At 40.4% G+C, this 18,045-nt stretch overlaps 1 protein-coding gene across 3 annotated transcripts in view; it reads left to right on the top strand.

Annotated features, from left to right (window-relative positions):
* Positions 1-18,045, top strand: part of ASPH (aspartate beta-hydroxylase) — a 211,246-nt gene that overhangs the window by 125,082 nt on the left and 68,119 nt on the right. For all 3 annotated transcript variants that reach the window (XM_030553157.1, XM_030553158.1, XM_030553156.1), the window contains one exon: positions 16,307-16,391. In XM_030553157.1, coding sequence (XP_030409017.1) covers positions 16,307-16,391 — 85 coding nt within the window. The remainder of the gene's footprint in view (positions 1-16,306; positions 16,392-18,045) is intronic.

Genomic DNA, 18,045 nt, shown 5'->3' with positions numbered 1-18,045 from the left:
ATACCAGTTGTCTCAGCATGTGCCTGCCCTGTAGCGGCGCGTCCTGGCCTAGTGTGGCATTGCAGGCACTCCCTGCCTAAGTTTCCCTTCTTTCAGGGCTCCTTAACAACTCCATATCCCAAAAGGATGTAAGGCAAAATTTTCCTACTGAAGTTCTACTTGAATAAATACAAATAAACTTGAAATAAAGTCTTTCCTCTTGGGCTCAGAGGTTGCACAGCCCTCCTCCTTGGGGCTTGTGGTTCTCAGTCCTGGCCTCTCTGGCCCACAATCTCCACCATTGGGCTCAGGGTTTGTACAGGTCTACTCCCTGGGGCTTGTGTTTCGCTGGGAGCTCCTTTCCCTTAAAAGAGCCTCTCTGAGCACCTCCCTGCAACTGGGACCTAATGGTCTTGTATGAGGCTCAGGTGCTCCTTATTCAATTAACCATTAATTAGCTTATCATGAGTAGCCTGGGCCAGCAACCTTGTGATGTGGTTTAATGGTTCTAATTTTTGTCCTCCATCTTTGTATTTTATTAACATTTAAAGCGTCTCCCTTCCTCTTGCACTGGTCTTAGTGACCATGCTCTGGGATGTTTTGGATTCACTTCAGGTGTCATTCTGAATTCCACTTAGTTTGCTTGTAAGGATGCATAGTTCATATAATTCTAATTAAATTAATTTCATTCTATCAGTTACAAATAATGAACATATTAATATATCGCCCCTTGTAAAAATGCTGCAGTATCTTCCTTTAAGGCACCCAACACTGCAGTAACACTATGCTAAGCCTTTGCGTTTATGACCATTACTAGGAGACTAGAGTTTATTATTATGGAAGTCAATATGGAAATCTATTTCTGGACTTAACGAGGGATGTATAATCATTTCCTGTGAGTGAAGCCAAAACTCAAGAGGCCTGGGATGATGAGCAAAGGGGATATACTGAAAAATACCATTATTGGCCAGTAATTGTTCCCTATGATGAGCATCAGCGTATAAATCACACATGGAATCGCTGCTGCTATAGATTTATTATAGTCATTACATTCAGCAGCTTTATTAGTTTCTAAAATACCTAAGCATTTATTGTCTGATTCTCTCTCTGGATAAGTTAATAATAGAACATTTCTAACTGTTACACTACTATAATTTAGGAAGATCTTTAATTATTGCAGTTCAAGTGCTTTTAAATAGTCCTGCCATAGTTGCTGTCAAATGCACATTTGTTTTGCTATCTTCTAATCTTTCCTTTATAGAAACCTATAGAATTAGCTGATCATTTAGGCCACCCGTAAATCACCAAGTGAATATTTAGCCTACCAACCACAGGGCTATGATAGCAGTTTTCCATCATCATCAAATACCCATTCTTCTGCTACCCATTGGGAGACAGAGCAATTTCAACAACTAATTTGTATAATGATGCAGACATAGGTTGAGGGAGAAGAAAAACAATATTTCCTGAGCAAGTTCTGAATTTCAAATACAGAGTAGTTAGCTAGTTTAGATACAATACACAGTGGTTACTCTTGCGATTCTTTCAGTTTAGCCTTTGTATCTTTGAAAATAGGACTTTAGTGTTCAGTATTAGTACAATAGTAAAATTAGGCTTAGTACAATATTCAGTTACAAAACCAAATGGGAAGCTTTTAAGGATGACTGCTGTAAATATGTCTTTATAATTTCTTTCCCGAGAAAGTTAAAAGTGCCTATCCACAGATCAATGGCAGGAGGACATTCCAGAGACCCAAGTCCTTCCAGAAAATGTCTTTCCAGCCACAAGCTGGGATCTAGCATTGGTGCCTCCACTGATCACAACTGTGGCAGTGTATCACAGGAAAAGACTTATAAAACCACAATGCGCAACCTATATTTCATTGTAGACAGACCTGACAATTGATTAAAAACACAATTAATACTTTCAAACAACAATAGAAAATCCAGCACTAGCAGCCCCACAAAATCTAACAAATAACTAAAGGAACTGTCAAAAGGTAAATAAATTGTCATGTGTACACCTTTCCTATACAATACCACACTAGCAGCATTTTCCTCCTCAGTTACTCTCTTAAAATAATGGGCCATTCAGTGTACCCTGAAGGTAAATAGATCAGGGCTATATCAGGTGAAACACTGCAAAGGCAAGAATCCCTCATGGAGAAAGCTTTTGTACATGGGAGGACTCCTTTCTCTTTTATTCTCTGGCCCTGCCAACTGTAGCAACACAACTTCCCCTTTATCAGAATGGCATAGTCACACCAAATGTTTCTTTAAAAGCAGCAAAGAGCCCTGTGACACCTTATAGACTAACAGACGTATTGGAGCATGAGATTTGTCGGATGCATGTAGTGGAAATTTCTAGGGGCAGGTATATATATGCAAGCAAGAACCAAGTTAGAGATAACGAGGTTAGTTCAACCATGGAGGATGAGGCCCTCTTCTAGCAGTTGAGGAGTGAAAACCAAGGGAGGAGAAACTGCTTTTGTAGTTGGCAAGCCATTCACAGTCTTTGTTTAATCTTGAGCTGATGGTGTCAAATTCGCAGATGAACTGAAGCTCAGTAGTCTCTCTTTGGAGTCTGGTCCTGAAGTTTTTTTGCTGCAGGATGTCTACCTTTAAATCTGCTATTGTGTATCCAGGGAGACTGAAGTGTTCATGTACAGGTTTTTGTATATTGCCTTTCCTAATAGCTGATTTATGTCCATTCATCCACGGTTTGAGTGAGTGGAATCTGCACCGTCGCAGCCGCACCACACCTTGGGTAAAACCCCAGGTGTGAAAGCAAGGGCGACTAGGCAGTAGCCTGTGGGCTCCTTTTCTGTGTTGCACCGGGCATGGCTCTGATGAACCCGTTTCTCACTCTCGTTTGGTTGATTGCGTGAGGTCCTCCTGGTTTGTTTGGATTAGCCTCAAAATGGGCTCTGGGCAGAGTATAAGAAATGGGACTCCCCTGGCTGCAGTTCTTGAGAATTGGGAAAATATTTCTTGTACCAAAGGGATTTCTAGAAAGCATGCTGTGCTTTTGTGTAAAGTTGAATAGCCAGCACTGACTACTCAGATGCCTTTTGAATGGCCACCCGACAGAACTTTTGGGCAGGACAAATTAGCTTGCCTTAGGCAACAATTGGAGGACAACCATCCGGCTCAAATGGATTATTGGTATGTATGGGGATATTTGGGCATACGCTAGGACAAAAGGACGTCCCCCGATATCAGGTTCCGGTGCCAGTTTTAAAGTTTGTGCACAGCTTGCGGATTCCGCTCCGCCCTATGCTGCTCTGATCTCTCCTATACTCCACTCTCCAATCACCCCTGCTGCCTCCTCTCTGTATCCTTCTCTGACTACTCCTACTCTGGCCCTTCAGGCACCCTTGATATCACAACCAGTTGTCATTACAAGAGAAGGGAGGAGGCAGACTGTCTTATTCGTACATGCTTATCGGCCTTTTGGTCTACAGGATTTGGTAACGTGGCAGCAACAGATGCCGCGTTTACGAGACAATTCGGAAAAGATCTTACAGACCATTCAAAGCGTCTTCAAAGTGTATAATCCTAATTGGGCAGATGTACAGTTGATTTTAGATACCCTTTTTACTCCTGATGAAAAGTGTGCCATCCTGGATGTGAACCGTTGCTGGGCCGGGGAGAGTGACCAGCGTAGCCTGTGGCCTGAAAGCGAGCCCATTTGGAAGCCTAACGAGCTCGCACACTTGACCATTTTAAGGGCGAGCCGGGATGGGTTGTTGGAAGCTATTCGCCTGACAGGGAGCAAGACCGCCAACTGGTCAAAGATTAGGGAGTGCCAGCAGGAATTAAACGAGTATCCTTCTTCTTTCATGGCCCAATTGTCTAAACAAGTACATATGTATGGGGGTGGGGTTGATCCACAGGGAGAAGCCAACCACCCCATGATGGTCTCTTTCTATGTTGACCAGTGGGCACCAGATATAAAAAAGTATTTCTCTAAGCATGTGCCTGACTGGCCAGCAAAGTCTTTGGATGAGGTAGTGCAGCTAGCTACCTTTGTGTTTAATAGGGATGAGGAAAAGGCTAAGGAAAAGCAGAAACAGAAGAAGGAGGAGGTCAGTATGCTGGCCACCGCATTGCAGGTACCCTACCGGGATCAGAATCAGCAGGGAAGAGGGAATTCGAAAGTCAGAGGTGCGGGGTGGAGGAACGTGCCGGGAGGCATGCGGGGCGTAGTTAGGAATGGGAATTTGTAATTATTGCAGACAGCCGGGGCATTGGAAAAGAGAGCACCCTTTGCTTCTGCATGGGGCTCCCTGGGGCTAGGCAGAGGGTGATCCTTCCTTTCCCCTGAATGCTCCCCGGGACCCTGGGGCTGCCCAGTGACTGGTGGCGGAGATCCTGGGAGCCTTGAGGGAACTGGAATGGGATTTGGGATCACAGTCACAGGTTTGTTTGAAAATCGGGGAAATCTTTGTGCCCTTTTTGGTAGATACTGGTGCTACTCTTTCCACTTAACATGTGTTCCAGGGCCTCTTTCTGATACTAAAGTCTGGGTGCAGAGTATCGAGGGAAACCCATATTCAGCTCCTTTCTTACACCCTCTTCCCGTGGAACTCAGCTCTTTGAAATTGTCACACAAGTTTGTCATTATGCCAGAAGGCCCTGCGAATCTTCTTGGGCAGGACATGCTAGGCAAATTAGGGGCCCATATATGTTGCGCCTTCGAGGGGCTCCTCATGTCTGTTCAAGACTCTGTTGTTGCGTCTCTTATGGCGTTGGTTTCCCCTGCTCCTGATATTCCCACTGAATTGTCCAGCGTTCTGCGCAGTCTGTGGAGCATAAACACCCACTGATTTGGGCCTCCTTAAGTCTGCCGCCCCGGTCTACCTTAAGGATAGGAACGGACTGCCTCTCTCTGTAAAACAGTATCCTTCACCAAAAGAGGTGGAGAAAGGCATTGTGCTTCTTATAGATAGCTATTTGGCTCAGGGGGTTCTGGTTCCATGCAGTTCTCTCTGCAATACTCCCATTCTTCCCATAAAAAAACCTAAATCCGGTCTGGATGGTCGCCCAGTTTATCGGTTTGTACAAGATCTGCATGCCATAAATAGTTATGTTGTAAGCCCCCATCCAGTTGTCCCTGATCCAGGTACTATTCTAACGCTGATCCCTCAGCCAGCTACTTGTTTTACTGTTGTAGATTTGTGTGCGGCGTTCTTTAGTATCCCTTTGCACCTCGATTCTCAGTATCTGTTCGCGTTCATGTGAAAGCGCCAACAATTAATGTGGGTGCGCCTCCCTTAAGGGTTTTCAGGATCTCCCACTATTTTTTCCCGGATTCTTACTGAGGATTTAAAAGATAAATTTTGGCCTAATTCGTCTGTATTAGTTCAATATGTGGATGATTTATTGGTTGCTAGTTCAGATTACGATGCATGCCTAACTGATTCTGTTGCTTTACTCACTGCGTTAGCTAACAAAGGTCACCGTGCCTCTCCATCCAAGTTGCAGCTGTGCCAAGGTCAGGTAATCTATTTAGGTTTTGTGGTCCGGCCTGGAGAGCATCTACTCTCGCCTGATAGGGTGCAGGCAATCCAGGATTACCTGCGCCCAGTCACTGGGTTTTTTCGACCCTGGATAGTGGCCTTTGGAGAACTGGCCAAACCCTTAGTCCAGGCCACCACGGCATCAACCCCTGATCCTGTTCCTTGGACACCAGAAATGGAGTCACTCATGCTAACCTCCCTCAACACTCTTCAGTCTAACAAAAAAAAGTATAATGAGGTCCAATGACTGGAAGCTGAAGCTAAGCAAATTCAGCTTTAAAAATAAAGTGCACATTTTTAACAGTGAGGGTAAATAACCATTAGAACAACTTGCTTACGGATGTGGTGGATTGTTCCTGGGTAATCAGAAGTCATGGGCCTGATACAGAAATTAGTGATTGAAACTCTTTGACCTGTAGGAGATCAGACTAGATAATAATGACCTATTCTGTCCTTCAGATCTGTGAATCTATGAAAGCTTAACTTGTTTGGAACTGGTGAGATATCTTTCAGTAGAACTGTGCTTCAGTATTCGATTTAGATGCACAGTTGCCATTTGTTCATAATGGAATAATGTGTTTGTTCAAGAATGAGGAAGAGGAAAGCGCAGTAATTTGTTTTGCTATTATCTTTCTCTTCCTCTTGCTTCTTCCTTTCCATGTTTCCCTTCCCTAGTTTAGAGGTATGGTATTGGCTTTGGTAGGTTAGTATGTTATGGTGCCTTTAGCTGATGTTCATTACTTAAAAGCGGTTGAGGTTTGTAAATGAGGTTGTAAGATAGTATCTTTGATTTCTGTGCTTCTCTTAAATTTGACTTGAAAGCTGGCAAGGATCACTGACCTGTTGTTCTTACAAAACTTATTCGTTTTATATGTGTCCATGAACTGTGTTTATATTTGACTGTTATATTTTTTTATCGTGGTATTTTCAGGCAGTCATTGGAATGAAGTGAGGAATAAGGTACTGCAGGATATGCATTGTTTGCCATTAATTGCATTCCATAGGTTTGAGGAATGAAGCCAAAGGCAGATTGTTTTTTACCCCTGAGTAGTCTGACAAAAGCACAGCAATGCTCACCTCACAGTGCCTAATTATGATTATACAATGGAACTGAGCTGTTAGGGGGAAATAGAACATTTAAAATGATTGTCTAGTCTGTATTCTGACTAGACATATGAGATAATTTCACAGGCCATTCATCAGAAATCTTCCTGCTACTAACTTACATTAGTCTATCAAAATGTGTACATTTGTAATACTAATAAAAAGTGCAGTGTTGTGAATTGCATCTTCCAAGCTGATCTCATTGTTTATTGTGTAGGTAGTTAACAACTTAAACTGAACTTGAAAACATTAATGAAATCAGCTACCAGGAATGGCCATTGTGGTTATTTTTTCTGTTCTGTACAACCATTCATTTTTGAGTTTGTTCTTTTGTTTAATTTTTTTTCCCTTTTTTTCTTCTGTGAATACACCAAAGCAAATCAGAAACAACAACAATAAACTTTTACAAGTAAAACAGTGATGCTCTGTCCAAAATCACATAATTGGGACAGTAAAAGCCCCTTAAAAGGATAACAGCTAAAGATCTCTCTTTTGGGCATAAGGGAGGGGAAGGTAACTGGACCAAATAAACAGTCCTTGGCTCTTGGCTGGGTGTGTGAGCACAGGCCCCGCCCTCACTGGTGCAATGAGGCTATCAGGGTGGATAGCTACCTCCTTGCCTTGGTATCCCATTGGCAGATCTGAAGTGTGTGATAGAAACTGATTGAAAGATGAAGGGAGCCAGAGGTCATAAAGGGGTCCTCCTGGGCTTGATATTTATTTGGTGTCCAGAAGCTCTCTCTCCCTCCTTTATCTGGCTTATCTGATGCACATTATCACTGGATTTCCAGTTATGCTGTGAACAGAGCTAGTCATCTCTTGGCTCAAGGAAAGTTTTTTTTTTTTTTTTCCTTCACTGGAGAACCAGTGAAGTGGAGTACGGATTTTGTTTGCCTTCTTTACAACAGTTGGGAGGCCTGGTGTGGGGGTTAGGTCTTATTGTTTGCGTATTACTCACAACTTTGGTTGTACCTGTTTTTTTCCCCATGGCTAGTGGGGTCAGTTCATGTCATGTGGGATGGTGGGGGGGAGGGGGAGTTAATGGAGCAGTGAAGGGGAGGCCTCAGGGTGGTAGTTGCTGGGGGTTGCCCTGTCTGAACAGATCTGAACCCGCACTTGACTGCTAGTGGTGGGTAGTTTGCAGCTAGTTCTTTTATTTTGGATTTGGTTTATAAAGCTACAGCCTCCACTTCTGTCCATGTTCATTGTTGTTGGCATGGAAGCAGAGAGACACAGACACCATAATATGGCTAAATAAAGAGGCCACAACATTATCCCAAACTTCCCTAACTGGGAAAACTACCCCAGACTGTCAGATAGGCTTGTTCCAGTGTGGTTCTCAATGGGCACAAATGGCCTGATTGTTTTAGAAACCAGAGGGTGGGTATGAAGGCCATGCCCCCTCTACACCCTGAGGCCTGCCAGCGTATCCTGACTGGAAGTCAGACCCGCAACCAGCTTCTCTCCTCCACACTAGATACAGGAGAGATGAGGGGAAGGGACCTACAAGCTTTATGAGATATAGAGGCATAGCACTTACCTATGCCTTGTGCTCAGGACCAATGTCCAAACAGCCTCCGGGTGTACAGAAAACTCATAAGACCATTTCTAATCCATCAACTGCTTTGGAACCCCCCAAAGTTGTGACCATCGTAATTTAAGCCTCCCAAGACCAGACTTCCAGGATGCCAGATGGAAGGTGGAAAAACTCACACATTCGTTTTCCAGTTTCCAATATGGGGAAAAAATCCTTTCCAGACCCCAAAACTGGAGCTCAGCTTGTTCCCCAACTTCACGAGGGATCCAGCAACTAGGCTAAGGTGGGGCAGAAACAAGGAGCCCACAAACTCTACCTACCCCCACAACACCCTACCACTAGCAAATAAGAACCAATTGTCTAGCCCCCAGCACCACCCCAACCACCTAATGGCAGCAATAGTAGGCAGGACAAGGCCCAGATTCTGGGCTGTAGATGCAGCATGCGACATCCCCTGCCCCACCCCTTCCCTTTCCAATCACCACATGATGAACATAAGGAAGGAAGGGGTACGAAGCATCCCCCCTACATTGTATGAAAAAGCAGGGGGGAGGAGAAGGGAGAGGGGGCTCTTGCTCCCAATTGAGATCTCTTCATCATGGCCCTAAAAGGTATCTGAACTACTCCTAGTCTATCAAAGCCACACCCTGGCCAGCCAAGTGAGCATTTGTGCACATCTGTGTCAGAGTAAAACTACAGTATTGCAAAATTTCTGTGCCCAAAATTTAAAAGGAGAAGAACAGTGGAAAAACATTTCTATAACATATATGAACATATGCAAAATAAAATACCTTAAAGTCAGTTAAAATTAACTATAACTATTCTAGGATAGGCTTCAGAGTAGTAGCCATGTTAGTCTGTATCCGCAAAAAGAATAGGAGTACTTGTGGCACCTTAGAGACTAACAAATTTATTGTAGCATAAGCTTTTGTAGACTACATGCTACAATAAATTTGTTAGTCGCTAAGGTGCCTATTCTTTTTTCTAGGATAGTTGTTAATGATATTCTTCTGATGTCCTCTCTTGGGAGCAAAAATTTATATGGGCACTTTTAAGTCAAGGGCTAAAATAATGTATCGCATAAGGACAAAATACACCTCTTCTCCTGATCCTGCTATATTGTGATTCTGGTATCTCGCCCTTTACTGATTACATTTTTTGAAAAGTTAAATTAAAAAGTGCCTGTATTATAAATAGTTGATGAATCTTGTGCATAAGAGGCCCATTAAAAGTAACTTGCAGTCTATTAAAATCCAAACCATACAATGTTTCTTCACATAAAAATAAGATATGTATTATTCATCAACATTAATTACAACTTATTTTGATCAATAAAAATAAAGCCTTCCTCTAGGTTATGCGCTGCTCTATAATTAGAGCTCTACCAAATTCACAGCCGTGAAAAATGTGTCATGGACCATGAAATCTGATGATATCTGTGAAAGCTGGCTATTGTCGGGGAGGGGCAGGGCTGGGCTATAGCTACTAGTCCCGGCCCGGGCTGGGGAGGGATGGGACTTCTCTTCCTCTGAAGGGGCTGTTCCCGGAGCAGGGTCAGACCCACCTTCAGGAAGCTCCATGGCTACTGGCTGGGATAGCCCCTGACCTGGGATTGAGAAGTTGCAGCCCCAGATGTCAGCCCCCGATCTGGGCAGAAAGCTGCCGGGAAAACCTGAATGTATGGGAAGCCACCCACCCCATATCCTGCAACTGTCATTTCTGTGCTGCTGCTGGCAGGGGAGCTGGCTTTAGAGCTTGGCCCCTGGCCAGCAGCGGCTGCTCTCTGGCCACCGAGCTCTGAAGGCAGCTCCACCGTCAGCAGCAGAGAAGAAGTAAAGGTAGCAATACCACAACCCCCTTACAATAATCTTGCGACCTCCACCCACGACTTCCTTTTGGATAATGACCCCCCCTGTTACAACACTGTGAAATTTCAGATGTAAACATCTGAAACCACAAAATTGACTATTCTAAAAATCTTCTAACCGTGAAAATGGTAGGGCCCTACCCATTGTTTGACAATGGAAATTGTTTTGTGAGAGGTGTTTATGTATCACAAACTCATTTTCTAGTAGTTGTATGCCACTGAACAACAAACCTGTTCCTTTATCCAGGATTGTAACTGAACACACCTCATACTGTTCTTGCAAGGCCAAAGCATGATATATAAATGCATAATTATTATTTTAGTACCTGGGCAGAGATGAAATGTAAATCTCCTAAGTGGTCATATCACTCTGCATTTGTTTAGGACAGATTTGTTTTGTTTTTTTTTCCAGAAACCAGATTAGTTAGCTTCTCCGTGATGCCTTTTTTAACAGATGTGACCTCATCTGTTAAAGAATTATTACACTAGAAGGAAGTTATGTATAATTTATTAAAATACCCCTGCAGGGAGACTACAGGCTACATTTAATATACTGGAATACTTGATGGTTGTGTTGAAAGCTCCCATATGAATCCTACAGCATCTCAGTAAAATGGGCAGATGAAAATGATTGCCCTTTATGTAATGTTTATTGTGTCGTATTAGTTAGTGCCTCACAGCTGAATAATATTTATGTGAACAGTTCATTTTCAGCTTTGCATATTGGCCTCCTGCTGGTATATAGCTGATATTTAATTTTAATGGGGATCAAAATGATATTATTTTGTTGAAACAGAGGAAAGGTTTTTCCAACCCTCATCTAAACTAGATGCCAGGGAAAAGGAAGGCTTACTTCTCTGAGAAAGAGACTCAGTATATCGTATCTGTCCAATTTACAGTGCTGAGGTTTTTTCTCACTATCTCTTCTGTGCCATTGCTTGTTATATGCCTGATGTCTCCTTCCTTCTCATACCTACGTGAACAGCACTGTCCTCAAATCAATAGGATATACTCCCTGTGTGGGACAGTCTGCCCCCTTTCCCCCAAGGAAAATAACCATTCCCATCCTCAACAGATGTGAGAAAGATGAGACATAAAATAGCTTCTGTATATGTTAACTCTAAACCCTAGCCATGAGACCATGTAACTTACCTTCATTTCTTATGATAGTCGGTTTCTTTTCAGTTAGCTAGTCTTTCAATTAAATCCTGATTCATGCTGGATTTAATTCAAGAATTAAATTCTGGAAAGTCACAAATATATAAAGTTTTTCTATATACAGAGTTCCAGTGTCCAGAATTTTGTTAATGTTGACTGAATCCAAAAAATAACTCTCTAAAAAAGTACAGTACTATTTAAAATCAAGTTGTATATTTGGAATAAAAAAGCAAATAATAAAATCTAACGGGTTTTTCTCACCAAAAGAACTCTGTCATGAAAGTACTGAGCTCCAGGCACATTTGTTGGTTGTTCATGTGCCATAAATCTTTCTGGTTAGCAGGTTTAATCCTGAAGATAAAGAGAGGCAGGATGATCCATTTGGAATCAGGAGATCTGATTTCTGTTGTGGCTCACCCACTGACTTGCTGAATTGGGCAATTCGCTTGATCTTTGTGGCTCTTCTTTCTCTGCAATCCTTTGAGTGTTTCGATTGTAAGCTCTTTATGACATGAACTGTTTCTTACCATGGGTATTACAGTATTTAACGCAACGTTTTAATCTCAGTTGAGGTCTTGAGATGCTATCATAAGGCGAAAAGTGGAGAAAGACTTTGAAAATTCTGTTCTGTAAAACACACAGGAATTCTGTGCATTCAAGCACTCCCGACTGTTTTGGGAGCAATCATGACTGTATGGATAATGAGACAATCCAAAGATACGTTAGATAGGTGGGAAGGAGGAGAAGGATATAAACTTTCTTGCTTCAGGGCCTATATTAATCACTAGCTGGTGGGCAGATTTCTTATGGCCACGTTTTTCATAATTGTTCCTTACTAGGTTTCTGGCACCATCTCTCTAGCATATGGTGCTGGTCATTGCTGGAGGCAGGATACTGGACTGCATGGTCCACCAATCTGATAAAGAATAACAATTGCATTTCTTCTGTTGGGTTCAAAATATATGAATGTTTCCATCAAGACTTCATCATAGCTAAAACATTACTTTACTTTATATTTGTATGAAAATACAATAAATCCGTTCCTCTCCTCTCATAGATCAATACAAAAGAGAGACATAACAAAACAGAATATCATCTTAGGCCACAAAGTAAAATGAAGATCTATTAAATCTTCCATGGGGAAATGAACAAAAGAAATGCAATTCATTCTGTGTTATCTGTGTTAATTGTTCTGTGTTAAAGAGCTTTGCATTTTTCACTCAAAATATCCCCATAGTCACAAGCATAGTTCATATTGCATTATGCATTTGGATAGTGCAATTTGAGAGTGGCTGTTTCTATATTATGTAAAACACTCATAGGATCAATTTGATTCTATAATCATTGCCTTCCTGAAGTACTTTCTTCTGTAATCATCTGCAAATGCTGACTTTCAAAGGATGAGATTCAGAGAGACAATAAAATGGTTAGGAAAGCAAAAACAATCTGTAAACGAGGTGAGATTCTTTTCAATTTTATTCTCAATCCTGTTTGTTAGTAAATACTAAGTAGGAGCAAACTCTTAAGATTTTGTATAGCTTTTCCCCCTCTTACAAAGCAGTTTTTGAAATCCAGTTAGTCACTGTGTTGTATCAGGGATCAATAGGGATAAAATAATGATTATAATAAATTAGTGCTTCTCTAGTATTTTTCATCTACGTATACCAAAGCGCTTCCTATACTGTAAATTTCACAGCAGCCCTGTAAGAAGGGTAAGGGATACTTTACACAACACTTAAATATCACCACCTCTGAAATGAAATTTGGCATTTGTTTAACAGTTCACAGCAATGCTACATAAAGAAAATATAAAAGAATACTCTCTCCATTTGAAACTTCAGGAGAAACTGAGGTCTGGAAACTATAATTACTAGAATTAAAATTTGGCTGAGACACAGTATTATACAAAAAATGCCAAAGAACCTTTAATGACCACAAGTGGTCAGGACTAGAAGAGGGCAAAACAATTTTGATTAATGGTATATTCACCAAAAAATGCAGATTTGGTCGACCCAAACTATTCACAAATTTGAGTTCACTAAATGGTTACAACTGAACTAAAAACATCAACATGTTTCAGAAATGTATACATGGAATGTTTTGTTTCAACCCAATTTTAAAATGTTCATTTTGATTTTGGTTATTTTGACAAAAGTGTAACAGCTGGAAGGAGGCAGCTGCCTCCCTAGCCCTTAGCCCACTCATTGGGAACCTTGCAGGGGATGTGGGAGGACTGGGATCAGGTTCCTCCTCTGCCTAATGTGAGAAAAGATTGGAATATGGGTGTCTCACACTGCAAGAAAGTGCCTAACCACTGGACTATGGGATATTCTCAAGTGGATCTTTCTCAGTCTGTCCTCTTGAAGCTGATCCACTTTTTATAAATAATAAAACTGTCATTGGAGCAGAGAGAGAGCGAGCAGACTCTGCGCTCTCCTTGCAAGTGCTGCCTGAGAGTAGAGAGACAGACCAGAAGCTGGGAGGCCTGCGTAGCAGGAGGAGGAGACTCTGGAACAAAAGGAAGCCCCAGGGGAATGCCCTATAGTCACATACAAGGGGCAGGGAGCTGAGGGAGACCTAGGAGGGTCTTGAGAGTTTTGTTAAGCTCTAGGTGGATGGACATTGTTTGTTTTATTGTTTCATTTGAGCTTCTGAACTCTGGTAAGGGACTCTGAGGGTAAGCCCAAGAGCCGTCCAGTCTGAGGGACAGTTGACACAAAGAAAGATCCTGGAGTCATAAAAGATAGTGGAGCCCAAACCGTTGGAGTTATAGTGTTGAACTTTATTTTGTCATTTGAGGTGTCCATTTTAATAATTACTCTGTGTCATGGGTGTTTATTAGCCTAAGATAATGTTGGAGAAGTATTCCTGAGGACCTCTGAGAAGGGAAAACAGAAGCTGAGAGGCCAGGAGGAGGTGCTCCAACATGGCAACAGCGTGACATTTACATGTAGTATTAATCAAAAATACTGTTGCTGTTCTGAACTCCTACACAGAAGTATAATATTTCTGTTTCCTCTCATTTTATTAATGGCTTTTTGTCTCGAGAGAAACAAAGAAATAATTAAATCTAGTTTAAATAAAAAACATGCAGATAATTATAATTTAAATAAAAGCATGGACAACTGGTAGTTTTTTGTGTTGCGGAAGATATTTGTGTTAAATGAAATGTAAGAGCAAAGATTGTTTATACGTAATCCGTAATAAACTTGGAGAAAAGCAGTTATCTGCTGCTTTATCCTATACACATCAGTAATTTTGTGTGTGCGCTCACATTTAATGCAACCAAATAGAAAAATTTTTAGGAACAAAGAAAATAAGATAGATGACTGTCCTCCAAAGCTGTGACTCTGAAAAAGATTTGTTTTCATGGTGGATAAATAACTAAACATGAGCTCACAGTGTGATGCTGTGGTTAAGAGGACTAATGCTATTCCATATAAAGAGGGCATCATTAGGAGTAGGGAGGCAGTATTTACCTCTGTATACAGAATTAATGAGACCATGAATGTAATAAATACTGCTCCCAATCCTAATCTTCAAAAAATATGTTTAAAAAGGTTCAGAAAAGAGCTACAGTAAATGATCAAATTACGGAAAACAGGTTAACTGTGAGAGAGTAAAGAAACTCAATTTATGTAATAACATAAGAACATGAAGTTGCATTCCTGACCATCATGGCTAATAATCATCGATGGCTCTATCCTCCATGGATTTATCTAATTCTTTTTTTGAACTCGGTTATACTTTTTGGCCTTCACAAGATCACTTGACAATGAGTTCCACAGGTTGACTGTGTATTGTGTAATGAAGTACTTCCTTATGTGAGTTTTAAATCTGCTGCCTATTAATTTCATTGAGTGTCCCTTGTGTTATATAAAGGGTTAAAAAACACTTCCCTATTCATTTTCCTCACACTATTCATGATTTTACGGACCTCTATTATATCCCCGTAAATCATCTCTTTTCTAAGCTAAACAGTCCCAGACTTTTTAGTTTCTCCTTCTATGGAAGCTGTTCCATACCCCAATCCTTTTGTTATCCTTCTTTGCACTTTTTCCAATTCTAATGTATATTTTCTGAATGGGACAATCAAAACAGCATGCAGTATTCAAGGTGTGGGCATATCATGCCACTCTCTAAATCCATTAAGATATTTTCTATCTTATTATCTATACCTTTCTTAAGGTTTTCTAATATCGTGTTATTTTACTGCCACTGGACATTGAGCAGATGTTTTCAGAGAACTATTCATTATGACTCCAAGATCTTTCTTGAGTGGTAACAGCTCATTTAGATGCCATCTGGTGGTATGCATAGTTGGTATTATTTTTCCAATGTGCATTACTTTACACTTATCAACATTGAATTTCATCTGCCATTTTGTCTCCCAGTCACCCAGTTTTGTGAGATCCCTTTGTAACTCTTTGCAATCAGCTTCAGACTTAACTATTTTGAGTAATTTTGTATTGTCTGCATACTTTGCCACTTCACTGTTCACTCCTTTTTTCAGATCATTTATGAATCTTTAGTTTAATAATGAATAGGTTAAGAGGTAACTTGACCATGGAGAGAGAATTTCTGATAGTAGAGAATTCTTTAACCTAACAGACAAATGCATAATAAGATCCCATAGCTAGAAGTTGAAGCTAGATAAATTCAAACTCGATGGAAGTCTCTAACAGTGAGGGTAATTCACTATTGGAAAAACTTACCAAGGGTTGAGATGGATTCTGCATCACAAGAAATCTTTAAATCACGGTTGGATTCAAATCCCAATGAAATGTAATTTCAGTATGGGAAAATAAATTTTTGTTGAGTATATTTTATTTCCAGTTTGTATTTCTTGTTGCACTAATTATTTAGACAGTTTCCAGTCAGAAAAGACATTTGTACAGGCAAACTGGATAATTTTATTCATAAAAGTCAATTTAAGTGAACAGTTATTCAATGTAAGTGCATAAACGCTGACTTTCATATGTAAATAGTTTTTTGTAGGCATAATGAATGCTTGCCTATTTTTTTCCAGTGTATTGTGAACCTACCTTATCGTGCTGTGGTTAAAGGAAACTTCCAAACATGTTCTTGTGAAAGTTCAGGGAAATTCATAGAAGTTTTTTGTTTTTTCTTAAACTCTTCTAGCTAAGAAGAAACCAAAACTCTTAAACAAGTTTGATAAGACCATTAAAGCTGAACTGAATGCTGCAGAAAAACTACGTAAAAAGGTAGGTTTGAATTCTGTTTCTCCTGGTGCCGTAAACCATAGCTATAAACTAACAGACATAAAAATAACAGGGATAATGAATTTTATGTTTATTTCTGTTTTTCTCTAACCAGGCATTCAGCACACATTTGTGATTGTACTTCAATGTTCATTTTAGCTTGGTAATTCACTTTTTGTCCTTTCAGGTCATAAAGTGTGTTCCTTCATGTCTGTCATGGGCACTCGCTGTGTTTTTTAAAATTTACATCTTTAACCACTTACTGAATTTTATATATATATATATATATATATATATATATATATATATTCCCATCTTTGTCTCTAGGTGCATATACAAAGTATTTTTAAAAAAAAATTAGCAGGCCCTTGTCAACAGATATACAAACATCCTATATCCACCTGTAAAAATAAATATCCTCCTCTAACACTTCTTCAGGCAGAAACCTGAGTGAACAGACTAGTTTTACAAATTGTCCTGAACATCAGTAAATTCTGGCTCTGTCTTACTAATGGGTACACAGTGCTCCAATTCCTCTACTCAGATGTTCAAATTGAATCACTGCTAGCAAAAGCACACCAGCTGACCTCAGCTGTCTTTAAAGTGATTAAAGAGATAGCAAATTCGTCAAATAAATAGGATGATATAAGGACTGATAATACTACAACTTGTTAATACAAATGCATAACAAAACAAAAGAGATATAAATACATGCACAAGATGGAAATACCGTATGAATAACAAATTTCAGTGTTCATTATTTGTAAAATCTGGGGGGAAAAACAAACCCAAACCAATCAACCAAACCAACCCCCCCTGCTCCCACAAAACAAACCCTGAACCCATAGAGGTCATGCAGAGCATCAGTTGTTCAAGTGACTAAGTAGATATATACTGTAAGTGAGAACATAAGCTATGAGTATTGGGGACTAATATATATTAACCTGCAAAAGTATGCAACAGTTTTCATGTGTGACCAGATAGCTTTATTTTTTTCCCCCAAGCATTGCTATTAGACCTAGTCATTTTTTCCATTAATGTGATAGTAAAGAGCTCACTAAGCCAGTCTGTGTAGGAGGGAGGAATTGCAGATTTCCATTTTCTGAGGTAACTCTTTTGGCCACTATTGCAATCTATTTCTTAATGTTAACTGGTAATACCAATCCAGCACCCCTAAAATATACAAGCTTGGAGAATGAAAAATAGGAACACCTAAAAGTTTTTGAGAGTGCACTGAATATGGGTGTTGCAGAACACATGCGTTTTTGATAGGTATAGAGGATGTGTTAAAGGTTGACATGGGGCTGTTTGCATCTCCAACATTCACTGTATGGTGCCAATCTAGCCTTAAACATTCTGGAGTCCCGTAATACCTGTTTAATATCTTGTTCTGGAAGAATCACAAGGATAAAGAACTTGAAGTATTTTTCATGTTAAGCCAAATATCTTCCTGGATTTCTGTTCTGACAGTAATGCTAAGTCCCCCGCCCCCCCCCCCCATTTTTCTCTGTGTCATAAACAGATAGCTAAGGGTTAATGTCTCTTTCACCTGAAACACCTGACCAGAGAACCAATCAGGAAACCGGATTTTTTCAACTTTGGGTGGAGGGATTTGAGTGTCTGAGTCTTTTCTCTGCCTGCCTGCTTTCTCTGAGCT

This window comes from Gopherus evgoodei, chromosome 2 (assembly GCF_007399415.2).
Source record: "Gopherus evgoodei ecotype Sinaloan lineage chromosome 2, rGopEvg1_v1.p, whole genome shotgun sequence".
NCBI lineage: Eukaryota > Metazoa > Chordata > Testudines > Testudinidae > Gopherus > Gopherus evgoodei.
This window is presented reverse-complemented; position numbering and strand designations above follow the sequence as displayed.